At 52.9% G+C, this 24686-nt stretch overlaps 9 protein-coding genes across 9 annotated transcripts; 4 read left to right on the top strand and 5 right to left on the bottom strand.

Annotated features, from left to right (window-relative positions):
- Positions 1 to 703: 703 nt before the first annotated feature.
- On the bottom strand, positions 704 to 3099 carry J4E88_002836 (uncharacterized protein; the record flags this gene model as incomplete). The annotated part of the gene is made up of 3 exons (XM_049396494.1): positions 704 to 2250; positions 2364 to 2588; positions 2643 to 3099. The coding sequence occupies 3 exons, from the start codon at positions 3097 to 3099 to the stop codon at positions 704 to 706; spliced, it is 2229 nt and encodes a 742-aa protein (XP_049257842.1).
- Positions 3100 to 7511: 4412 nt separating this feature from the next.
- Positions 7512 to 11790, top strand: J4E88_002835 (uncharacterized protein; the record flags this gene model as incomplete). Its single annotated transcript, XM_049396493.1, has 2 exons — positions 7512 to 7664; positions 7783 to 11790. 2 exons carry the CDS (start codon positions 7512 to 7514, stop codon positions 11788 to 11790), a joined length of 4161 nt encoding a protein of 1386 aa, XP_049257841.1.
- A 621-nt stretch (positions 11791 to 12411) lies between these two features.
- Positions 12412 to 13644, bottom strand: J4E88_002834 (uncharacterized protein; the record flags this gene model as incomplete). Its single annotated transcript, XM_049396492.1, has 3 exons — positions 12412 to 12570; positions 12670 to 13177; positions 13289 to 13644. The coding sequence occupies 3 exons, from the start codon at positions 13642 to 13644 to the stop codon at positions 12412 to 12414; spliced, it is 1023 nt and encodes a 340-aa protein (XP_049257840.1).
- Positions 13645 to 14098: 454 nt separating this feature from the next.
- Positions 14099 to 15644, top strand: J4E88_002833 (Delta(14)-sterol reductase; the record flags this gene model as incomplete). Its single annotated transcript, XM_049396491.1, has 2 exons — positions 14099 to 14172; positions 14231 to 15644. The coding sequence occupies 2 exons, from the start codon at positions 14099 to 14101 to the stop codon at positions 15642 to 15644; spliced, it is 1488 nt and encodes a 495-aa protein (XP_049257839.1).
- A 2054-nt stretch (positions 15645 to 17698) lies between these two features.
- Positions 17699 to 19178, bottom strand: J4E88_002832 (uncharacterized protein; the record flags this gene model as incomplete). Its single annotated transcript, XM_049396490.1, has 2 exons — positions 17699 to 18526; positions 18576 to 19178. 2 exons carry the CDS (start codon positions 19176 to 19178, stop codon positions 17699 to 17701), a joined length of 1431 nt encoding a protein of 476 aa, XP_049257838.1.
- A 672-nt stretch (positions 19179 to 19850) lies between these two features.
- J4E88_002831 (uncharacterized protein) lies at positions 19851 to 20489 on the bottom strand (the record flags this gene model as incomplete). Its single annotated transcript, XM_049396489.1, has 2 exons — positions 19851 to 20233; positions 20282 to 20489. The coding sequence occupies 2 exons, from the start codon at positions 20487 to 20489 to the stop codon at positions 19851 to 19853; spliced, it is 591 nt and encodes a 196-aa protein (XP_049257837.1).
- Positions 20490 to 20762: 273 nt separating this feature from the next.
- On the top strand, positions 20763 to 21362 carry J4E88_002830 (uncharacterized protein; the record flags this gene model as incomplete). The annotated part of the gene is made up of 1 exon (XM_049396488.1): positions 20763 to 21362. The coding sequence occupies one exon, from the start codon at positions 20763 to 20765 to the stop codon at positions 21360 to 21362; it is 600 nt and encodes a 199-aa protein (XP_049257836.1).
- A 154-nt stretch (positions 21363 to 21516) lies between these two features.
- On the bottom strand, positions 21517 to 22588 carry J4E88_002829 (uncharacterized protein; the record flags this gene model as incomplete). Its single annotated transcript, XM_049396487.1, has 4 exons — positions 21517 to 21876; positions 21926 to 22056; positions 22117 to 22248; positions 22297 to 22588. The coding sequence occupies 4 exons, from the start codon at positions 22586 to 22588 to the stop codon at positions 21517 to 21519; spliced, it is 915 nt and encodes a 304-aa protein (XP_049257835.1).
- A 1062-nt stretch (positions 22589 to 23650) lies between these two features.
- On the top strand, positions 23651 to 24177 carry J4E88_002828 (uncharacterized protein; the record flags this gene model as incomplete). The annotated part of the gene is made up of 2 exons (XM_049396486.1): positions 23651 to 23840; positions 23897 to 24177. 2 exons carry the CDS (start codon positions 23651 to 23653, stop codon positions 24175 to 24177), a joined length of 471 nt encoding a protein of 156 aa, XP_049257834.1.
- Positions 24178 to 24686: the final 509 nt, after the last annotated feature.

The raw sequence follows: 24686 nt of genomic DNA, 5'->3' as shown, positions 1-24686 counted from the left end.
ACCTGTGCCAACTCACGCACCGGACATCAAGTTACACAGAATACGCATCGAGTCCATGGCTGGCTGTCGCAGTCAACTATTCATCAATCCAGTCCTCGTATATAAATCCTCGAGGTTCTGCCTTTAATTTCTACTCATCCATCATATCAAGCACATCAGCATCTAACAGAACAACCATTAGTACTTTTCAGCTTCCACTTGATACACAAAGCAGCCGCAGCCAGCCCTAAACGTCTAAGCACCAAAAACCACACACATATCCGCCAAAACCCGCTCAACATCATGTTTCCAGGCGGCCGCGCGTACTACCCCTACCAGAACTCGCTTCAAGACGCAAACAACGGTGGCGGCTTTTACCCCGACCGCATGTATTCGCACCAGCCCGGAGCCCGTCGCGGCGAGACACGATACAATCAACTCCATGGCAGTGGCGACAGTGGTTGGAGTTATACCGGCGGTGGAAGGTATGGCAGGTTTGAGCCGTACGATAGGAGGGGCCCGCAGAGGCGGAGACGTTGATGGCAGGGGCAGGAAAGTGGTTAAGAGAGAGGAGAGACACCATTGAAGTCCGGGAATGAGGAAAATTGGATATCATGAGAATCAATGATGATCATTGTTATTGTAATAGTTCCATGCCTATGCTATCCGTACAATCGCTGCGTTCAGTGTAGCCTGAAGATTTCCGTAGTGTCCCTTCTCCGTATTAACCCTGTTTCGCAAAAGCCCAGATCTGCCGGAACTGAGGATACAATACTGGCACCGCGTTGGGTACAGCGTTATACTCAGCATATCTCTTGATCGTCTCCATCTCTTTTCTCTCGATTTGGCTCTCTTCGATCGGTAAGTCCATCGTACTGCCGTTGCTTGTAGTGATACGAGCGAAATACTCCACGTGACCTGGCGGATAAGTAGATGTTGTGCCGTTAATGAGGGGCGTTTTTGCAACAACTGTAGGTGGTGGCGTTGGCGGCACCGCCTGGTAAGGTGATTGATAGGGCTGGTGCGAAGACGGCTGAGGATGAAGGGCGGGGGAGCTGGTTCTGCTAATACCGATGCTCAAGAAATGATTATCCGGAAGCTGCGAGGGCGCAACGCTTCCCAAAGCATACGAAGGCGTAGAGCTGGCTTCTCTAACAATGGGAGTAGGCTTAAGAGTCTCCTCACGACTAGCCGTTTCGCGATCTTCGGTCCCACTCATAACCTCGTCTTCGTCGGGAGCGGATGATTTTCTTGGGTTTCGTTTGGATTTCGATGGCTTCTTCGAAGTTGAGAGCGGCTGGTCGACTGGTGCCTTTATAGGGGAGTTTGCCGTTGACGTCGCATCTGGTTTGTTGGTTTCGGAAGCGTTCAGGTTTGCGGCTGCAGAGCGTCGGGTGGCTCGACGCGTTACCATCTGAGGTGGATCTTCTGTCCTTGTGACGTTCTCATCTTCTTGCTGAACTGGCGCTTGATCTGATGTGTCGCTTCCTTGCTGTTCGGACTTCCTTGGGCGGCCGACTATCCCGCCGTGTTTACCCCGCTTACGGTCTCCAGACGTGGCAGTTGGCTCACTCTTTCTTTTGATGGACTTCCTAGAGTTAGGAGGTAGCTTGTCCAAATTTGACGGTACTGGATCAGCCGCAGCTGCAAGAAGATACGCAGAGGCAGATCCCGAGCCAGACGCTACTTCCTCCTCAATCTCGGCCTCTTGCTCGTTTGCGGCTGTAGGGGATGTAGCCAGATCAGTTGTGGATGGTACGACGATGTCAGAAGCTAGATTGACAGATGTGACATCTTCCACTCCATTCATCTCCTCAGCCTCATGGCTAGACACTGGAGGCGAAGGCGGCTGGACATCTGCCATCAGATCGTCATCTTCGGCTGGTGCGGTCTCGGTTTTTTCGCCGACTGTATTTGGTGCAGGTGATTCCTGTTTCTTCATATTTCTCAAGCCCGTACGGGGCTTGACTGCCTTCTTCGGCTTCTTAGCTTTTTTGGTCTCGGGCTCGACATCGTCCTTGGGTAGGTAGCGTCCATTTGGGCCGCGAACCTTACCCGCGCCCGCATCTCGTACTTCCGACTCTGCCTGCAAATCCTCACTGGGGTTGGAGCTGATATTGCGCGATACGGTACCGCCTATGGGATTTGATAGAAGAGCGCCACTCTTGTCGTTAGGTGAGGTCTGGCCAAGAGCTTCCTCGGTTTTAGGCAAGCCTGATGGGGGTGGCTCGGTCTGAGACATTGCATGACTATCCGATTTTGAGGCGAGATCTAGCGTTTTTTGTCAGCATAATGAAGGAAGCGGAAACGAAAGTGAGCCCTGAGATGTGGGGTGGAGTGAGGTAATCAAGTAAGGTTGGGTAAAACAGGCGGTGGTAACTTACGTGTCTCCTGCTGGTTGCTCTGTGAAGAAGCTGCAGAATTTTGAGACCGATGGGAAGGTACGGTCTGACTCTCAAAGCTCGGCTCTCCAGACGATTTGGAAGTAACGTTGGATGGAAGTGGTACAGGAGTCTGCTGTGTCGGACGTGGGTAAGTCTGCACGTATGGTTGGTACCGGCTAGGCTTGGGTGTACCAAACGGCACTTGGAGTTCTGGTCCTACGGAGGCTATAATGGCAGAAGTCAGTATCTGCAGGCAGGATTGGGCGAGAGCTTACTTACCATCAGGTGTGACAAACCCGTGGGGCGGCTGCCCAGCTAGACAAGCTTTCTTCTGCAATCCGTCAATTGGGAACATGACTCCGGGAGCGGCTTCACCGCGCGCGTTATTTCGAACCATAGCTGATGACATCTCCTTGAAATGTAAGTCGAGGATTGGCCATTTGTCCTGGGTTTTGCCACTGAGAGACCGCACCCTACGGTAAGCCCTGTCCAATCTGCTGAATTCCTGTGCGGTACGCATCGGTTCTGTCAACGACGCGTTCCTGGGGGCGCTGAGGTATCTTTCCTGTATCCATGTAGCGAGCTCGGTGTCATCCTGTGTTTCGCTATTGCACAGAACCTCGTGAATCTTCACTAGAGTTGGGATGTCGGCATAACCGAAGAATTCCTCAGGAAGTAGTGCTTCGGAAGCGACGTAATCAGCGGGATTGTATGGCATGCTGTATGTAGGCGCCATGGTCGTAGTGTTGACGAAAGCTGTTTTGGTTTGGGTGGAAGATGGGAAACAGCGTTGGGTGTGTGGGAGCCGAGCTATTGCGGACTTATCTGACCACGGTGACCGTGGAGTGAATACAGTTGAATAGATAAGGTGCGAGTGGTGTAAGTATTCAAGCCTTGCTATTGTCGCGCGACCCAAGTGAAGCCAGCGGTGAGGATTTTGACCGGGTAGCGGCCGGCGTCGGGCCCACGTGTGCGCCTGCGCAGTGCGAAAAGTGCAAGTGGACGTCGTTGGATCGGACCCAGGCGACTACTGTATGAGACTTGGTGGTAGTACTCGAGAATCTTGAGCAACTGGGGAGTTTAGAGCAAAAGGCGGGGAGTGAGTTGGTGACGGCGAGGGTGGAAGTCCGTGCCCAGTGGTGGTGTTCTAGAAATTCCGTAGCTTCGATGGAAACTTCAGAACGGCACAAAACTTGTCACCACCTTGGGAGCCAAAGAACTTGCCATTTATTATCCGGCACAACACGTCCAGTACCAGGTGCAGTGTACTGTAAATGTGACTCTTCAGGCATCTTCGTTGAGTGCAAAGAGATCGTGGGATGGTCCGCTGGTACCTGGCTACCTAGTTCGAGCTTTCCCGCCGCCGCGCTGAGTGCCCGCAAACCTGGAACTATCAACATATGAGCAGATGAGACCCTCAGAAGCGAAACCCTCAGACGTCTATTATATGACTAGCCACTATCATCACACTGGATATTCGCCGGCCTGAAGCTCATTATCTGCATCTCTATCTAATCTCGGTTCTGAAAACCCCCACACACGCGCCAGAGCTCCTCTCCCCAGCCCATCATATCTTCCCTACGCAAATTCGCCTCCGAGCCCTGTTCCCAGGCCATTCCCCGCGACGTGACCATAGTTCTTGCCATGCTGAAAAGTAGCGGCCAAGCGTGGTCATCTACGTCGATACCGCGAGGCAACGCATCATGTATCGACTCTCTGAGGGTGTCATCGCTAACGGATAGCGGGTCGTGATCATCGGCATGGTTACGAATCTGATGGTAAAGATGGTTGCTTACATACCAGAGATCGCGAACGACGCGACGACAGCCTTCGAGTGTTAGGCGACTGTTTATACCAATGATCTCGCCACCGAAGAACAGATACTGCTCCGGTGCAGAATGCGTTCTGTTGGCTGTTCCACTTCTTCTATCACTTCGTGGCGCATCTCTGCCGCCCTGGTCTCGTAAAGCGCCGAACGGAACAAGTGACCAGCTTTCGGTCTCTTCCGCATCCGTTGTTGACATGAAAAGCTTGTTTCTATCGAATGGACATGTGTTTGCGCCTTCTTCGAACCATTGCTGTATGCATGGCTTACCGAAAATGTGCCCACAAGGACGCAGAAGAACCGGTTCGTGATCTTTGGTGTAACTATTCCAACAAATGTGGCAAGGATCTGCTGCGGAACATATCGCGACGGGTATCAAGTCATTAAGATATGCCTCCCGCGGGGGAAGTGGCGTACTAACAGGCATCTGAAACGCTGATGTTCTTGGCTTTGGGTTGAATAGTTCACTACGGACAATGCACGTTAGGAGCTGGGGCTGAGGCTCTTATATTGGTATGAAGAACAAGCGTTCAAGAAGTGAGAGACACACCGGTGAGACGTTACAGGTGACTACTACGGTTTGCTAGCCTGATACCTAATTACTGTGTTGGCTGAGACTTCGTCATATGCTACATAGCTCATGAAGTAGCTATGTAGTTGAGACCGCGCAGCGAGTGTGCGCGCGACAGTAAGTCCGCATCTTTGCTTCGTTCCGGAATCGGTATCAACACTGTGCTATATCGTTCCTAATGTTACAACTTCCGTGGGATAAGTACGACCTCTGAAGCTCGTCCTGGGGTTTTAGGGTCGCAGCCACAGTTTACCGCTTCACTGCTTTGCTGACGCGGCGGCACTCGTCTCGTGGCTCTGCGCGCCGCTTTCGAGACATATCGCAGCTATCAGAGTAGTCTGGTCGACATCCTGCAAGGGCCTGTGTTTTTGTTGGCTTGTAGCATGCTCGTATGGTCTGAGTGAGCTTTGGCATGGGGCTTGTCTCAGCCCGCGATATGATCGAAGTGCGTAGCGGAACCGGCGCGTTATTCTTCTGCAGCTGTTCCTTAGTTACACGGTGCCAAAATATCTTGGCAAAACGCGAACGAGCAGCTGGTGATGATGACAACCCTATTTGTAGACTTAGACTCAAAGAGCGATTTCGCCATTGAGATTGCAGCGTTCTCAGATCACTCTCGATCTCTGGATGGTCACTTGACACTACCCAGGCCCCAGGCTGGTCCGACAGCCGTATCTTGAAATTAGCGATTGGTGCCGCAACGGCAGTTGGTCCATACTTGGCTACAATGCTCCATGTGTCGTTCCGAAACCATTGCGCTATGTAAGACATGGGTACATCGCAGTACTCCTTACCTCCAGTCTCGCTGGCCGTCTTTCGATCTACCCATATCTTACGCATAAGAAGGTGAGTGCCTGGTCCCGACAAGTCTTGAGGGTTAATTACGGTGCCGAACATGAAGTGTTCCCAGCCATAGCCCCACTCAGCTTCTGGACAGTCAGCTCGGATGTGCGGCTCCCTTGTATTGCCCCGTCGCAATATTCCCACAGCATGGGTAATCTCGTGTACGAGTGTTGCAGCGAAAAGGAAATCGTGCCGAAACTGCGCACATCGCGACGCGGCTTCGTACTCACCAGTCGAATAAAAGTTACGCAACCAGTCCGCCATTTCGATCCTACAAGAAAATTTGCGCTGGAATGCCGGACAACATGACGCGACATGGCGTGGGCTCGCATTGTCCCGCAGTGAACGGGCGTATACTCGCTTCGCAGACGGTAGGAAGTGGAAGGAAACGCTGTGCCCAAGGCAATGCAAAGCCTCACGCACTCCGGCTAGATACTGACTGCGTTTCTCTTCGGACGCGTTCGCGAGCGGGTCTGAGAGGTAAGTCTTCTTTGCATCGTTAACTATGCCTATCAAGTCGCGTCCGTATAGAAGCGGTACAAAGAAAGCGAGGACGGTGTCATGGCTGAGAAAATGTGATGCCAACCGAAGCATCTGCCGCATAGGCCCGTTACTTTCAAACCAACGCAACGTCGGATGGATTGGATTGCGCAAGTCTCCAGGCAGGACACTTTCGTCTTCTAGAAGTTTGAATCTGTCGTTTTTATTGCATGCTGCGATCAATCCGTTGATACCGGGGTTGGCTTCTGGGGCGACACGTTTCTGTCGCAGCGGCGTCTGTTCCGTCATCGTTTGCGAATATAGAAAGGGTTTTTGCACACCTGTACTCGTCATAATCCAATGAAGTATACATGTTGGAGGCATGACCATTGTGGAGAGTCAACCACGACATAATGAGACAAAGCGGTGAGTCAAATGAACGACATGCCTGTCAGCTAGGAAGGAGGGTGGCCAAACTAGAACAATGCAGAAACAACACTTGGTTCCTAGAAGTTCGAGGAACATTGTGTTGAGCATGGGAAAGTCATCGTAAAAGAGACTGAACCACTGTGAACCAGGGTGGTGATCGGACGCATTGTGCAGCGATCGATTCTTCGGAGAAAATTCGGACAGTGGCATTTAGGTAAGTCGAAAAGTGAATGTGATAACGACCACTCTGCGTGTGAGCACATGTGTCTGAACCAGCCGGAAACTATTCTTTTAAACGTATTGAAATAGTTGGCGCGCTTTATGGTAGATGCGTGGACAATAATGCTGTCGTTCCGAGCTCGTGTGGGTGGCTGGGGCGCCTTCATATCTTCGCAGCATGTCCAGGGAAACGATCCAGTTGGCAAAATGCTGCGAATAGCTTCGAGCTACTGCATGAGACTTGTGACAGACTATCGTTCTTGTCGTGAATGGAGTGCGTCATCGCAACGAGCTGCAGGTGGAGGTAACAATCGAATTAATCTCTATTAGCGTCGTGCGCATACTAGGAACTTTAGAAGTAGCGAAGCCCGCGCTCAAAGAATGCAATGGTTTTGAAGACTGATGAATGTTGTGATGTTATGATGATCACAAAGTGAAGTTTCGGACGAAAGGACGGCAGCGAGATCGGGACGCGTCGAAAGGCTTGGCGTCATGTGCTGGCGTGTCTTAGCGTGTTCAGACGCGTTTGCCCCGCTGTTTGCTCTTCAGGGACCGTTGGTCACATCCAACACATTCAATCTCCTCATTCACCGTTACACGCACTAGCGACGAACAGCTGGCCAATGCTTCAATGCTCTCAGTCACACCATCCTGCAAACCCCGCCATCGCTAGTTCGCAAGCTGCATGCACCCGTGGGTAGCTCCCGCCTAACGCGTCAAATCAGCTTCTGCATACATCAATACATTGCCGCAGCATCTCACTCATAAGCATAACCTAGCAATGGACTGGGACGACTTCCATCGACGCGCCAAGCGTGTTGTACCACAACAGGAGCTCAAAGCACGCCGGTGCTGGATTGGTGTGCTCGATCACCGCAAGTCTACGCAGGATGACTTCAAGGAAACCGATTTCTTATGGATGATAGGCCACAATGTAAGCTCTATACCCTTCCCTGTTCCGGGATAACGATGTTTTGGCGGCGTCGATGCGCGCGGAATACACCTCGAATGCGCCGATGCAGTACCACGCCCATCCGCTGACCTGCTTCTAGAAAATTCCTATCAATAAGATTCAGGATACTTACGAGAAACGGCATGATCTTATCGGTGTTCGCATTAGTTACAAAGGCTGTGTCGTCGACCAAAGCGATATCGTCAAGTCATTCTTAGTGCCAGAAGACAGTGTCGTGGTCTTTAATGCCGTAGACCCGCTCAACGCAACGGTACAACATCAAACACAAGACCCTCCATTGCTCAGGGAAGAGCTCATTCAAGCCGAGATCCCGCGTCGGCACCAGGAGATTGAGTCTGGTCACGATGCTAAGCAAACAGCAAACAACCATGTCAACCCTGGAACAATGGGAAGAGAACCACTACGCTATGGTGCTGAGACAGCCTCCATTTCCTCTCACGGTGCATCAGGCCATTCGGCAACTCAACATAATCCCAGCTTTGCTTCGCCGTTGACCTCGAGGCATACCAGTACTTTGAGTAGCCGCGCACCTGCACTCGACTCAGATAGGTATCCGCCGTGGTCTCAATCACGGTCTCCTGTTCAATATTCTGTGCCAAACCGATCTCATCCGCTACCATGGCGCTCTTCTAGTGAACTAAGCACACCGTCAATTCCAGGGGACAATTTCCGCCAGGCAATTCCTCGACCAACCGCTGCTTCAGTTACGGAGGGTGCAGCGCAAGCTGCTCATCGTGAACCTACTGATGCGCGTCCTGCGGCACCATCGATGTACCCAATGAACAATTGTTCCGCCGTCAAGGAGGAGAGACAGTCGCCAATCCCTTTGCAACATACGTCCCTTCCTCAAGATGGCCATATGGAGCCGGAAAGCAGTTTTGACCCGGAAAAGATTTTCAACAGAGATGCCTCGCCGGAACAAGATGTCCAAGAAGAGTTGGGCTCCGTTGATCGATGCATTCGCTCAGTCATTGAGCTACGAGACCCTGACATCCTTGAGGCTGGCGTTTCCACATCGCTCAAAGTTCTCGCAAGCCTTAAAGACAAGTTTCTAAAATACTCTTTATCTAATGCGGACGCTGCGGCATGGGTACAAGCCATTGAGAAGCTCATTCCCCAAGCGCAGCGAAAGCGCACTGTGGTCGGCGTAGTGGGCAATACTGGAGCTGGGAAGAGCAGCGTCATCAACGCTATGCTTGACGAAGAGCGGCTCGTACCTACCAATTGCATGCGTGCTTGCACTGCGGTGGTTACCGAGATCTCGTGGAACAGCAGCACCGACCCAGGCTCTAAATACTGCGCCGAGATTGAGTTCATCAGCCAGGCGGACTGGGAGAAGGAACTCACAGTTCTTTTACGCGAGTTCCTTTCTGAGAATGGTTCTCTCTCGCGCGAGGCGCAGGATCCCAATTCTGATGCCGGTGTTGCATGGGCAAAGTTCCATTCCGTCTACCCGTCGGTCGCCAAAGATGCTTTAGGTGACTGCACCATTCCTTCGCTCATGTCCAAGCGATCCGTTGTCGACGTACTTGGAACTACCAAAAAGATACGCACGGCTAGACCGCAGTCTTTCTATCGAGAGCTCCAACGCTACGTGGATAGTAAAGAGAAAGTCGCCAAGAAGGACAAGAACAAGGAGAAGGTCTCCAAGCCAGCTTTCCAAACTGAGTACTGGCCCTTGATCAAGGTCGTCAAAATCTATACGAAGAGTCATGCGCTCTCGACTGGTGCAGTCATTGTGGATTTGCCGGGTGTTCATGACAGTAACGCTGCGAGAGCTGCTGTTGCTCAGGGTTATATGAAGCAATGCACTGGTCTTTGGATCGTTGCTCCTATCAATCGAGCTGTGGACGACAAAGCCGCTAAAACCTTGCTTGGAGACTCTTTCAAACGGCAGCTCAAATACGACGGCGGCTTCTCCAGTGTTACATTCATCTGCTCTAAGACAGATGACATCTCTATCACTGAAGCAATCGACAGTCTCGGGCTCGAAGAGAATGTTGCAACGTTTGAAGAAGAACAGGAACGCCACGATGAGCAGATAAAGCAGATTCGGAGCAAGATTCAAGAGTTGAACGAATCGCGAGAGGTCTATAAGCTTGCGATGTCGAGCGCAAGTGATGACATTGAGGTGTGGGAATCACTCCAGGAGCAACTGGACGACGGGAAATCTGTGTTCGCACCCCAGCCCAAGACTTACAAACGTAAGAAGGCCGTCTCGAACAAGCAGGCACGCAAAAGGAAACAGCTTTTCGATGACGATACGGATGATGATTTTGAGGATTCCGATTCCGATGAGTCTAGGAGCGACGATGAAGTCACATTCCAGGAAGAGAGGAAGCGGCTATCCGAGACTGACATCAAAGAGAAACTGAAGGAGCTAAGGGAAACGAAGAAGAATGCTAGGCGAGAAGGGATAGCAATCAAGCACTCTATCGACGACCTGAAACCTCAAATTCGAGAACTGGAAAGAAAGAAGGACGAAATCAAAGCTGAGATCAGCCGCATCTGTATTGCAGGCCGAAACCAGTACTCCAAATCGGCTATTCAGCAGGATTTCGCTGCCGGCATCAAGGAAATCGACCAGGAAAACGCGGCCGAAGAAGACGAAGACAACTTCAACCCCGATGAGGAGATGCGCGACTACAGCCAGGTTGCTAGGTCTCTGCCAGTCTTTTGCGTCAGCAGTCGCGCGTACCAGAAAATGTGCGACCGAATGCAAAAAGACGATGAAGTGCCCGGATTCCTAACACCCGAAGAGACAGAAGTGCCCCAACTCCAGAACCATTGTAAGAAGCTTACTGAAGGCGGACGCATCCAAACTAGCCGCGCGTTCTTGACCAGCGTCTGCCAGATATTAACCACTTTCAACCTCTGGATGTCAAACCACGGGGCGGGTTCGAAGATGACGGACGAGGAAAAGCGCAAGCAGGCCAGCTACCTAGGGCGGCGGCTTACTCAGTTAACGGAGGGATTAGAGGCAGCCATTGGTGCTTGCATCAAAGAGATGCGATCTGAGATGAAGACTCAAATCTTCGACAAATGCCCAGAGCTCATCAACAAGGCCATTGAATCTGCACCAGCTACAGCACATGCTTGGGGTTACAAGGATCAAGGTGGCCTCGCGTGGGGATCCTACAAGGCAGTCGTTCGACGCGACGGCGTTTATCATTCTTCTGCGGCCGGCCACCGTGACTTCAACTCCGATCTTGTGGATCCCATCATCAAGCAACTAGCAACGGGTTGGGAGCGAGCCTTCCAGACGCGCCTTCCAAAAGCATTCGATGCGTATATCGGCAATTCAGGCACGCTTCTTCACAAGTTTCACGAAGCCATAGAAGAGCGTGCGAGGACCAGCGGCGTTGGCCTGGCGAATCTCTCAATCTTAAAGACACAGGTCTGCAACTACGAGCAGCTGTTTAAGGATCTTGGGGTTACGCTCATCACTCAAATGAACGAACTCCAGCGCGAAGCGAACCGTGACTTCAGCCCTTGTATCGCAGGCATCATGCATGACGTATACGATGTGTGCACAGAAGAGCGTGGCGCTGGATCTTACAAGCGCATGAAACAACACATGGAAGATCATGTGGAGCGGGAGCGACACAGAATGTTCCATGAAGCCATCGCCACAGTCAACAAGCACCTTGACGACATGTGTAAAGCACTACAAGAGTCAATGGAAACCAAGGTTGATGAGATTTTCGTGCAGATGGATAGGGACTATACCCGAGTGCTTGGTGGCGCGGCTGGCTGTCAGCCCCTTAATCTGCAATCAAAAGAAGAGAGGGAGCTGAGGTCGGAAATCAGAGAGATTTTGGCAGGTATCGATGCGCAATTTGAGCCCATCGCTCGCGGCGACATCTTAGCAGAGAAAGATACAGAAAACAGTACAGCCGAGGGAGAAGAGCAGATGGACTTTGACGTGGAGGACGACCGCAGCATCGTTGATTCCGCACAGGACTCCGTCGAGGAGGACGTTGATGAGGCAGCTCCGATGGAGACTGAATCATCTATGTCCAAGAACGGTGGCGACCATGTCGACCGGCGTGCCCGAGTCGACGACGTGGTAGATGAGGAGATGTAGGTGTGCTCACGACACAGCATCATCTTAGCCGTCGATATCCGTATTGCTTCATGGTTCGCTGCTTTATACCCCAGGCGTTAGTCGATTCGTCAAGCGGGCGTTCAAAATAATAGGGTTCCTTCCCCGAATCAGTTGATATGAAGGGCCTGATTAAGTTGACTCGCGAGCACATACGAGAGGAACTGGTCTATTTCGGTGATAATACGAGAGGAACGAGCGACCTTTCTTGCAATTTCAGTCGGTACTTCTCCGGTGTACATGGTGTCTTTAGCCACTTAGTTCTGGGCCGGGTGGAGACATGGATACTTGGTGTCAGTGCGTTACCAATGCAGTCTTCAAAACATCTCCATGAACGTGCACTCGTGAAATTGAACCCATCGGTAATGTATCAGCATCTCATACGAAGAAAGCCGGACACTCTGGAGCCTACATCAAGATGAAAACACGCAAAGTAGATGATCTAATGTCAACGTAGGCTCTAGGGTGTTCACTTTCCCCCAGAAGAAGATGTCTGAGTCAATAAGTCTTTTGTTCATGCGCTCCTGAGCGTCTATTGGACTTAACCAAACTCCGTAAACGCCGCGTCGTTATGCCATGCCCGATACTAATGTATTGCCACATCTAATCGTCCCACTCCTCATCCAGGTTGTCTATTAACCTATCCTCATCTTCATTCCTTCGTCCCCTCCGTCCGCTATCCTGGCCGAGCGAGACGCGACTGTAGCCCCGGCGGGAAGGCATGAAGCGCGCACACGACGAAGTAAGAATGATGAACATGTCCTTCACGATGTCAGCAACACCAACAAGACATTCGAGCGTCTGTCATCACCACCGGGCGCTACTACTACTCCTTCTACGACAACAGCGGAGTAGACTTACAGAGAAGAAGCGCCAGATGCCTGCCCACATTGCGTAGTTGGGCAGCTGTCTCCATCCGCGCTGGTGCATGACGGTGCGTTGGTAGACGCAACCACCAGCAAAGTATACGGCTACGGCGATCATGACGATGACACCGAAGACGCCGCCGGGGCCTAGAGCTTGGGTATCCTGGTGTACGCCGCCGCAGGCGAAGGGCGAGCGGCCTTCGAAGAAGTATGAGCAATCGTCTACTGCCGCGACGAAGGATACACTGGTCTTCGCAAGCGGGTCCGAGTCGCAGAGCAGTGAGATGATGGTAGTCTTGCGGCGCTCAGTCTTCTTTGAGCCTTTCTTTTTGTCTCCGTCATCCTTGTCATCGTCATCGTCGCCATCAATGATCTCGCGGGTGTCAAGAGAGGTGGGTTCGAGCGCGCGCTTGGATTTCGAGGACAGGTCTGGGCAGAGCGAACCTCCGGTGTAGTTTAGAATGAGCTTGCGACCGCGGAAGATGGGTTCTGAGTTCTCGAGACTAGAAATCGCAAGGTGTCAGCATTGCGCCTCAATGGATTGTTCTGCCTGGTTGTGAACGAGCAACTTGAACCCCTCCATCTGTTCCCACCTTGTAGGATGTGAGACTCACCCAATAGCCCATTGCTTGTCTCCCCTCTCGTAGAATGCGCTGACGTTCTTCCAAAGGCCCTTGTCTAGATCTTGCACCTTGTCCAGCTCCTCCACTACAGGTCCACAGAAGTTGATTGTGAAGTTGGCATTGTAATCGTAGCCCTTGGCATGCCAGCTGCCTTCTTCGCCCTCCTTCTTGCTACTTTTCTTGCCGTCCGACTCCGATGGTGGCTGGCGGCGCATAGGGTTCAGGTCGAAGAAGCGCTCGGACGTGGGTGAGATGACGGTACATGGCTTGAGCTGTTTGTCCGAAGCGGCCGCTGCGAATGGGCCCGACGCTGCCAGAAGCAGGAGCGAGTAGAGTAGGGATATCATCGCGTAGTTGATCGGCGCACTACGCACTATGAGGGTCGAGGCGTGGTGACGGTGAAGGTGGAGCTGATACGATTGTCCATCTTCGCAACACGTTGACTTCCGGCGCCGCGCCTTCCATGTCGAGTGCCTTGCAGCGGCAGTAACGACGGGCGGTAGCGCCCAAAGCGGTTAGCGCGGCCAAGATGGCGTGTGCGCGTCATTACGGCTGCAATGGAATCCGAGATCCCTTTCATCGTCTGATGCGCCCAGCCTCATTCATTGCTATATAGGACACTGCACCCGTGGCTGTCTTTGGTTCAGGCGGCGCGACAATCACCCTCGGCGAAGACGACAACTGCGACAAGAACCTTTGTTGTGACGACGCGACCAGACCCCTATTCCTCGAGCTCCCTCATTCGGCGGATCTAGCCGGAACAGAAAGAGCTGGAGAACGCGACAATTCGGCATTGAAAACATGTCGAAAGCGAAGACTGACAAGGCGACTAAGTCGCTGGCTGAAGAGCCTCATGGCTATGAGTTCCTAGGACCGTACGTCCATCCACGACTTTTGCGCGCCCTGACGATCACAACGCTAACCTCGTTCCAGCCCCGGAGCTTTCATCATCTCTTTCGGTCTTCCAGTTTTGGTGTACGTCTTCACGTTTCTGTGCAATGACATCTCTGGATGCCCGGCGCCTGTCCTTCTCCACCCCTACAGCTTCACTCTCGAGCAGCTGAAGAAGGAGGTAGGATGGACTGGCTTCTCGGGTCTACTCAACACCCAGGCTTTCCTTGGTACCCTGGCCTATTATTTCCTGAGTCTGTTCCTCTACCGATTCCTTCCTGGCCAGGAAGTTGAGGGTACCGAGCTCAGGAGCGGCGGAAGGCTCAAGTACAGGTTCAATGCCTGGAACTCAGCCCTCTTCATCATGACTCTTCTCGCTGCCGGTACCATCTCCCAGGGTGCCGAGTTCCCCGTCTGGACCTTTATCACCGACAACTACGTTGGCATCCTGACGAGCAACATTCTCATTTCCTACTTCTTGGCCACTTATTGCTATGTCGCTTCTTTCAGCGTCAAGCATCCCAAGGATCCATCTATGCGCGAGCTTGCTGCCGGTGGCCGTACCGGCAACATGCTCTACGACTGGTTTATCGGACGCGAGCTGAACCCTCGTGTCAACATGCCCATCTTCGGAGAGGTTGACATCAAAGCTTGGTGCGAGCTTCGCCCCGGAATGCTGGGATGGATCATCCTCGACTTAGCCTTCATCATGCAGCAATACCGCAACTTCGGCCGCGTCACTGACAGCATCCTTCTCGTCACCATCGCCCACACCGTGTACACATTCGACGCGCTGTTCATGGAGCCCGCTATTTTGACCACCATCGACATCATCGCCGACGGCTTTGGCATGATGCTTTCCTTCGGTGATCTCGTCTGGGTGCCCTTCACCTACTCCATCCAAACCCGCTACCTCTCCAACTATCCCGTTGATCTCGGTCCCGTTGGTATCGCTGGCGTGCTGGCCGTACAGGGTATTGGATACTACATCTTCCGCTCGGTGAACAACGAGAAGAACCGTTTCAGGACCGACCCCAACGACCCGCGTGTCAAGCACCTCAAGTGCATCGAGACAGCCGCAGGTTCCAAGCTTCTGATCAGTGGCTGGTGGGGTATGGCGCGTCACATCAACTACCTTGGCGACTGGTTCATGAGCTGGAGTTACGTTCTACCTACTGCCATGTCTGGTTACCTCATCAAGAACGCGGCTCAGTCTCCCATCACAGCAGCTCAAACCGATGCCTACTTCTACCAGAACAGCTACGGAAAGTACGCTGTCCCTGGTGAGGCCAAGGGCTGGGGTATGATCTTCACCTACTTCTTCATGGTCTACTTTGCCATCCTGCTTATCCACCGTGAGCGTCGCGATGAGGAGAAGTGCCGAAGGAAGTACGGCAAGGATTGGGACCGCTACGTCGAGCTTGTCCCGTACAGGATCGTGCCTGGCATCTACTAGAAAGTCTCTTCCAAGACTTCTGATTGGATGTCAAGATCAGGGTGTGACGCTACCGCTTCGCGCGGTTGAAGACGTGCACCCATTATGTTTTTGTTTGTATTTATAACTGGAGGCTTAGGATGGAATGCTACCGCAAGTTCGGTTGAAGACATACATCCATGTATCATTATTGGGGAGGAAGATGGAATGCTACCGCACGGCCGGTCAAAGACATACATCATGGAGAGCGCGACGGAAGTAGGAAAACGGCTGCAACGCTATCGTGAAGACGATTGAAGACGTGCGCCGAAAATGTAGGGACAGGTAGATGGACATGTAGCGCTATCGCCCTCGAGCGATCGAAGACGAACATGCCAAATTACAATAATGTTTATTCACATGACATAAGCCGACCATGCCATGGAAGGTGTGTTGTGAGAAGTTGAGAATATATTGATACTAATAACTAGAGTCATGCTGTCCAGCAGCGTATAAAGCAGGTCATTCCTTCATCATCCCACGTCATTCCCGTCATAAACCGTAGTTAGAAAGGACAGAAATCGTAACATCATCGAGAGCATGAGTAAACCATAATCATGATCGTAAATGTGATCACCTCACAGCCGCACCCTTCCGATACGTCTTCGTCTTCTCATCCCATCCATCATCCCCCGCCCTCCGGCTCCCCCTATGACTCCTCCTCTCGCTCCCCGCATAATCGCCTTTACTCCTCTGATCGGCATACTTCCTCCCGCCGTAGCCACCCAGCACCAATCCGGCTGCTGTGCCCAAACCAGGGAAGATCACATCCCCGATGATCGTGCCTGCGCCAGCGCCGAGGAACGTGTCTCTGTTCTTGTGCTTGTCCTCATGTGCCTTGTCAAACGAGTGTGATTTGCGTGGCTTGTGTCTGCGTTCGTTGCGCGAGCGATCGCGGTCGCGAGAGGTGGAACGGTCGCGGGTAGAGTGGCTGTGATGGCGATGATGCCTGCTGCTGCTGCTGTGCCGGGGTGGGGAGTAATCGTCAGAGTCGGACATGGAGCCTAGACTTGTGCTGCGGTCGGAGTCTTGATCTGCGAAGCGCACGCGCGCGGGTTGCGAGTGGCTTCTGTAGGGTTGAAGAGGGGCGCCGAAGTAGCCGTTGTTTTGGTGCATCGGCCGTTGGGGTGGGTAGTAGCCGCCCGCTGGTGGTGTTTGGGGGTATGGCGCTGTCATGGCGTGGGCGTTCTTCTTCTCTGGGTAGTACTGGCGTTGCTGTTGTTGAGGAGGATAGCCATGAGGTTGTTGCGGAGGCGGCTGAGGATATGCTGAGTATGATGGAGGTGGCGTGTTCGCATATGGAGGATTGCTAACGTGTGGTCGTGGAGGTTGCGCAGGTGGTTGTTGGTATTGTGGCGGCTTTGGTGGCTGCGGTGGATATGGGTTTGGCGGGTGGCTACCTGGCAGTTCATGCGCAGCCGCTGTACCTAGATAATACTCTTGCGCTGCCATGTCTTTTAATCTCTCGGAGTATTTGCTGATGATGTTATTTGTTTGGAGGAAGAAGGTATGACTGGAGATAAATGTAGGTACGATGTAGATGAAGATGCAAAATACGAAAGACAACACGATCACAAGGCCTTGGCTAAATAAATACCAAGAGCGCGTGCAACTGTCACCAGTCCGTAGAAAGTACGACGTTGATACGTCATTCGATCAACGGATCTGCTTCGGGAACGCTTAGCATGCAGCTCGGCCTATCCGGGGAGCTCGGCAAGCTTGTCAGCACGAGGCTCACATAAGGTTGATCTATGGCGAAGTCCGGAGGGAACTTCCGGCACTTTCTTTGCGCGACGGAAAGCTGACGTGATGAAAGAAGAACAAAGAACCGTTGACTCAGAAAAGGTCATGTGTACGTTATTAAAAAGTGGTACTTGCCCGCGGGCTGTTGGGGTATCGATCATAAAAATGTGTCTATGTTGTGTTCAATGCAACGCCACAACTAGACCAAACGCCAAGAAGGAAAGGGAGGGTCCCGCTCCAATGAGCGTTCTCATTATCCCTGACTGCGCAACACAAGGCGCTGGGCAGATTCCTTAGGATTTCGTCGCCACTCCTGTGGTCACGAGTGGAATGTTCTGCGCTTCTTCGTCGTCTCGCTGGTCTCCATAATCCCTACGCATGGGCACACCTTCGACTTTCTTGACGTTTTTGCCCTCGTGCCACATCATGATGCCTGCAGCACCCGCCACTCCGCATCCCAGAGCCACGAACAGACCAGTAGCCCAGGAAGGCCGGTCGATGCGATTATAGTGCCACATGTAGAAGCATAGAACCACCTGGAAGAAAGTATTCCATACATTCATCCATATGACGAAATCCATCTTCCAGCTCTTAGTGGGTGGGGCGCGAATCGCCGTGGGCGGTGGGTCGGGGATCATCTGGACGGGAATTGGTACAGCTGGATCTTCGGGATCGACGACGGTTGCGCCTGCTTTGTCAGGCAGCCGATCTGAACCTGGAAGCCGAAACCATCCCCGATGTATGCCAGCAAGACGTCTGATGCCCGTCTCCGTGCGGGCTGATCCTCCGATTCTCCAACAAGCCCAGTAGTATAGATCGCGGAACCTCCAAGGCGCGAGACCAAACCCTGTGACGCAGAAAAGTGCGTTGAGGATTTGCGAATCGTACTCGACCCACTTCCGTCGCGGGGAATTGATGTCGTCACAGGTAGGTGTACACATGGCGGGTGCGGCGTTACAGAGTAGGAGGAAGAGCATACCACCCCAGGCGACGACGTTCAGGCCGTAGAGCGTGATGAGGAAGCCGGCGGGTGTGAGGAACCACCTCCAAAAGCCTTTAAGCCCGATCATGAACGACTTCTTCCATGGTAACTTGGGAGGTGGTACGTAGCCGTTGGCATACTGCACCATGATTAGCATGTTTGTCTGGACGGTGGAGGAGAAGACGTACCCGTCCTGAGGATGTCCGTTTTGGCTGCTGCGGCCTATCGTCGTCAAGGTGCTCTGTCGCGGATTCGGAATCATGCTTTGATTGTATGCCGGTATTGGGGCGCTCGTCGTGGCCATCGTACCCCGCAACTTGTCGTGTATCCTCCTCAGCCAGAGCAGGAAAGGGTTCGGTGTTCAGTGCATTGCTTGACGAGACCTTGCGCTGAGCACCGAAGGACGGACGCTCAGATTGATCTATCGGTGATGCCGCGTTGGTGGAAGCGCGCGACCGCTGCTCGCCCTGGCTCGTTCGTGAACCTGCTCTCTTCCGTTGCGAGTCTTCGTTCCATCCGTCAGAACCAAATGAGCCTTTTCTAATGTCCGTTATCGAAGGTGCTTTGGCGGCAGTCGTCCCTGCGGCAGCCCACATGCCGGGCGGCGGGTTCACGTCCATCAATTTACCAGTCGCGGTACGGATCTTGTTGGAGACGATGGAGGCATTGGTGGAAGTTCGTTCGCGAGTCTTGGGCGACTCTGCGGTAGGGCTCGCTGCATTGGGGTTGCGAATGCCCTCAGGCTGCGGGAACGGCACTGGCGTTGGTACGTTGCTATTCGGGGAAGCCATGGCTGGTGAGTGAAGTGTACGCTCGCGCTTCTTTTGTAGGGGATTCGCCCCGTTGAGGCGCGTGTACGGTTCGACGTGTCAGCCAAGTGGTTGATCGCTGGTTCGATTGGCAATGTCACAGTGCCTTGGCGAGATCCCTGCTTTCTGTTCGCTATCACTTGGGCCAGTATAGGGGTGCTTGTATGAAACCAGCTTCGAAGAATAGCAGGAGCCGTCTTAAAATCGGCATGGTTGCGAGTGCTGGGCACCCAAGGTTATATGGTGTTAGGGCTGGCGTGGAGGGAAGGAGACGGCCTAGATTGTTGTGGACGCGGCTCCTGCCAACCCCAGACCCACTGACGTGCAGCGCGTATAAGCCACCGTTAGATGCCCAGGTGGCTATACGAATACGCGAGAGGTACTTCGCCACACGTAATGGCGCTGCAGTCCGCGCGTCACGGTTAGACTTGCGAGATACATTAGAGTCTTGGGTAGTTTTTTTTCTTCGTTTATGTATCGTATTCATCAGAGTTTTACTGCGAATACACCTTTCTACAATGGTACCATCGTTCGAGTGCATGCAGTATTGGCAGCCGGAGTCGCTCCGACGCGCCCCAACGCAGCCGTCGCATTGACAACACAAAACAAACAACTGACAAGAACAGTCCGACACCCTCGCTCACAACTCGATACTCACAAGAAAGCCAGAGCGCCGGCAATAGCGACAACGACGGGCATGTCGCGACCCCTCGCTGCGGCAGCGTTTTCTGTCTGCTCTGGTAGACCAGAGCTAGTCGCACTCGCGGCCGAGCCAAGGCTCGAAGAAGGCGTGTCAACAGCGCCGCTAGAGATGGGTGTCTCGCCCTCAGGAATTGACATGGCGCCAGTGGAGTCTTGAGGGGGGATTGATACGTCCGTTACAGTGGGCATAGGAACAGGCGTTGTGACGACGGAGATGCCAGACTGTGGTGGAATTGACACGTCCGTCACGGTGGGCATGGAAACCGGAGGGATGACGGACACGTCCGTTACACTGGGCATAGAAACCGGGGGAACGCTCATCATGCTGCCGGTGCCTACCATTGTTAACATATTGCGCGACAGGCCGAAGAGGATGTACATACATGCCGGGCATGGAGGCTGAACGCACTCCATGTAGCACGACCATGGGTCGACATCATCAGTAGCGGTCTGAGTCTGAATAGTATACAGTGCTTCAGACTCGGGCGTGGGACTGACGAATGGCGAGGTCGCGACTGAGGGTGTATCGTCTTGGGCAACGGCAACGCTAGCCAGAAGCAGAAGTGTGGGGATGGAGATTGCTGCGAGCATGACGACGGCCTTGGAAAGATGATTGAATGTTTCTTGGAAGTTTCGAAGGAGTCTTGAACTGCGAAAATAACCCAACTGGACAAGCTATAAGAATGGACGCTGTCTGCTGCCTAGGCCGCGTCGCCCCTTCCCATAGTCGCTCGGCAGCCTTCGCGTGACTGGCGGGGTGTTTTTTGAGATCTTCGCTCCTTCCACAACCGAGTAGCTTCGTCGACGTGCGAAACCTTGCACCACCAATAGTCCCCCAGCACTTCTCCGCGCCCAGCCTCCAGTATGACGACAGTCGCCGTAACGACAGAGATGAAACGTGCCGTTGCGCCCGCTGCGCTGCAGACGTTCGTATCAATCGCTCCCGAGGCAGCCGCAGCATCAAGCCACCTTCCGAATGAGTTATCGCTCGCCCGCCAGATACTGCACAACCTCCAGTACCAGCACTATTGGTCCGACCTCCACGTACACACGCACTCACCGACTACCCACGAGCCCCTTCCCCGCCCGCTGGTCTCTGGGCTGCCCCCGCGCCGCCTCTACGTACACCCCGACGAGCAGGTGGAGCTGCTGAAGAAGGCCGACCGCGAACGGAAGGCGCGCGCCGAGGGCGAGGCAGGTGGCTTGGAGGTCAAGGCAGAGCCGGAGCGCGAATGGATACTGCCCACCAGGCTGAACGAGAAGTGGACGCTGCGTCGGCTAGCCCAGGTCTTCGACGCCATCACTATGGTCCCGTCGCCGGCAGACGCGTCGACAGTAGAGGGGGACCGCCCTACCAACCCATGGAGAACAACCAAGCGCGTACTATTAGCGTCGGTAGACACGGACAGCACAGTCGTGTACTACATTGTGCACGATGGCGTCGTTAAGCCTCGCCAGAACTGAACAAGGCCTTGCGCCAGTTGTCGCACACATCTACCACCGCAGCGCATATTGCACAGGCTGTCACGGAAAGGACACGTGCGAGATATTTCATACTGCTACGAAGGACCGAACATTTCTCAGCTACGTCCACTGACATACTCAGCGTCCACGACCCTCATGGGATCTCAGGGAAGATGAAATCTCCCGGCTTCGGCATCTCGTAGAAACGGCTCATGTTCACCTCCGTCTCTGGTGGGAGCTGGTGCGCCTCCGCCCACTCTCGAACCTGCTCATAGTCTCGGCATCGGTGCCTTGTGTTGAAGTCCACGAATGGCGTCGGGTCTGGCATAGTGTCGGCCTGCCACCACACTTGACCAAGTACACCTACGTCTGGATTACACATGAGCACCTGCCTTACTATATCCAAGCAGTGCGTCGTGTGTACTCGCACGATGTACTCGCTATTGACGAAGGGTCCTTCCTTCTTTGCCGAATAATAGGAATAGTTCCAATATAGGGTTTTACGGAGAAGGTCCTTCGAAACGTTAGTGATGTACTGTCCGCTACCTGATCTTGCTGCATACCAGACAGTGCAAGTGATGGAGGCCTTCTACGTTCGCTGGGAAGCCACCTCCATACTCTTGGCTGACTTTCACCTGGTCGTGTCGCAACCCGGTTCGCTCAGCTTCGTCCTCGGGTATCACAACACTCCGATCTAGTATGGGAATCAGAACTGAGTGTGCGCGTTGCTGGTACTGCTAGACAATCGACTTACAATTGACACCCAGTGCATCCCATGCCGCATCAACTTCTGGTCCTGCTGATTGGCGATAGATGTTCTGATGGAGAAAGCTACCGTTGAACAACTGCGTATGCCAATTTGGTTTCACATCTCGGATGACCGGTGCTGTTGCCATCAGTAAGGACATGGGTCCTTCGCGAGTCCATTACATACAGTATCGCGAAACATGATGGATACAAAAGTCGTCTGGATCAGAGATCAAAGCTGACCTGTTCACGGTGAAGGCTATCCACAAAGCAGCACCAACGTATACGATGGTACATGCTATGAGGGTCCTCACTGCGACTCGCACATCGCGGCTCGATCCTTCGAACGCTGGTGATTTAAGCGTCAGTAAGGTCGACGAAGAAGAGCCAGGCAAAAGAGTGTCGTCGTCTTCATGGCACTCGGAGTCGTGTTGGAGTAACCGCTCGTGTCGAGGACGATTGCGGAGGATGTCGAACATGACGAGCTTGCAGTTCAGATAAACGCGTCCTAAGATCGGAAACTGGTCGACGATGAGAGAGTAGCAAGGAAATCGCGACAGGCCTGCTATCGCAGCAAGGGATGCGAGTCCCTCCAAGTCGCTTTACCAGACGACTGGGCCTCAACACCGTCTATCCCTATAATCTTCCACGTACGACTTTCGGTACGAATTGGACATCAGTACGACTTAGCCAGCCGTGTAGGACAAGCAGTGACACTGTGATGGGCGTCAGACATGTCAAACACGTTAGTCGTGCGATGTGAAAGGCAACATATATCACTCCGCTAGCAGCACCGCACCCTATCATATCTTTGGGATTCCCACTAACAGTATCCGACCTTCTTTCATTGAGGCATCAATCGCCGTACTGGTCACGATCGTACCGTACTATTGAAGAACCTGCGTAAAGGTATCCCAACGCTACCATAGCTTGACCGAATGACTTACTCCGCCTTACTGCTATGGAGACGCGCTCTGCGTTCACACCGAATTGGGGTCACAATAAGCAAACATGTATGCCGGACTAGCTATCACGACTTAATTGGGACACATGACGCTGACTCCATAGCAACGACGCACAGCTACATCTGTCCTGCAATCTTCACTCATCAACCAGTAGGCGTTATTACCGGAAGAGTACGTTTTGCTTGCTTCACTTGAAGGCGGTGTACATTGTTGAGCGCATCTGAACTACGTCTTCCCAAAACTTCGGACCAATATCACTTTACCGATGTTGTCTTTGCACAACCTACAGCAGCGACTTCATTGCACCTGCGCGAGTTACGTGGTGCATGCTTCCCCGATGCTTGCAGTCAATGCGAGCAGACACAATATTACGCGCATGCGGATGCAACCTTACGCCATGCTCACTACAGTTGGCCTCTGTAATGAGGTTGTACTCCATAGGCACTGCAAGCCGACATGTACAAAAAGGTGACTCCCGTGGCGAAACTGGGAAATCACCACAACAGTCTTCCCTCAAGGTTACTTCCTCGACATCCTTGAAAGTCTCCGCTGTCTCACGGCCGATCATTCCCTGCCATGCATCTCGAACTGGTCCTCGTGGGTCTCGCCGCCCTTACGGCAGCTATGCCACTCGATAAGAGGGGTGACGACTCCGCGAATCAAGCCCAAGATATCAACTACAAGGAATACGCCGGCTACCGCCCGTACTATCAGTACGGAGATTATTCTTCACCGGCCGAAGCGGAGGCAGCGAAGATGCAGCAAGGTACGTTCTCTCGCCCCCCAACTTCCCCAATAAAAGCGCTCCTAACAGTCCTGTAGAATCAGCAGCCACGAACATGAAGCGCGACGAACCCTTGTCCAAACAAGAGGTGTACGATAAGTACGACAAGTACGAGAGCTACGGCGTTTACTACGAGAATTACAATCCGTACCCTGCTTCTGTAGAAGCCGAAGCTGCGAAGATGAACGCCAAGATGGAGAAGCGCCATATTGTGGATATGCCCAAGGATATGATGGACACCATGGCCAGCAGCGAAAGGCGTGACGAGCCCAAGGAGGTCCAGGCTGCAGGGGACTCTTGGTACCAGTCTTATATGTAAGCTTCTTCTCCTCTTTCTTTCTTCTTTCGACGTCGCTCTTCCCTGGACTTTCAACGTTATCTCAAGCTTTCTTCATTGCGGTCATGCTCGTCTTTATACAAAGGATTAATGCTGACACGGTACCTCCCCTCCTAGCCCCTACTCAAACTACGGCAAATACGGCGGGGCAGCTGAGGCCGAAGTCGCCAAAGCTGGATGCATCATGGCTGCGAGTGGCTGTGTTGAATGAGGCTTAGGCAAGGGCGATGGCTTGCTGCATGAAGGAGTGTAGGATGCTGCACACTAACGATTGTCGTGTCTTTTGCGATGATGGTCGCGCTGTCGCTCGTTTGTATGTAACGCTGCTAGAGGGATCGTAATGAAGGGATTGGAAATAAAAGTGTCGCTCCTTGTATGTGGCTCTTTGATGTGTGACGCTTGGTGAATTGACATTATATTCTGGTCCGTTTGACTGCTTGACTGGTGGTATCATGAACTACGATCACCTTTAGATTTTGGTATCCTAATCA

Source organism: Alternaria novae-zelandiae (assembly GCF_023758075.1).
Source record: "Alternaria novae-zelandiae strain BMP 2774 chromosome Unknown scaffold_4, whole genome shotgun sequence".
Taxonomy (NCBI): Eukaryota; Fungi; Ascomycota; class Dothideomycetes; order Pleosporales; family Pleosporaceae; genus Alternaria; species Alternaria novae-zelandiae.
This window is presented reverse-complemented; position numbering and strand designations above follow the sequence as displayed.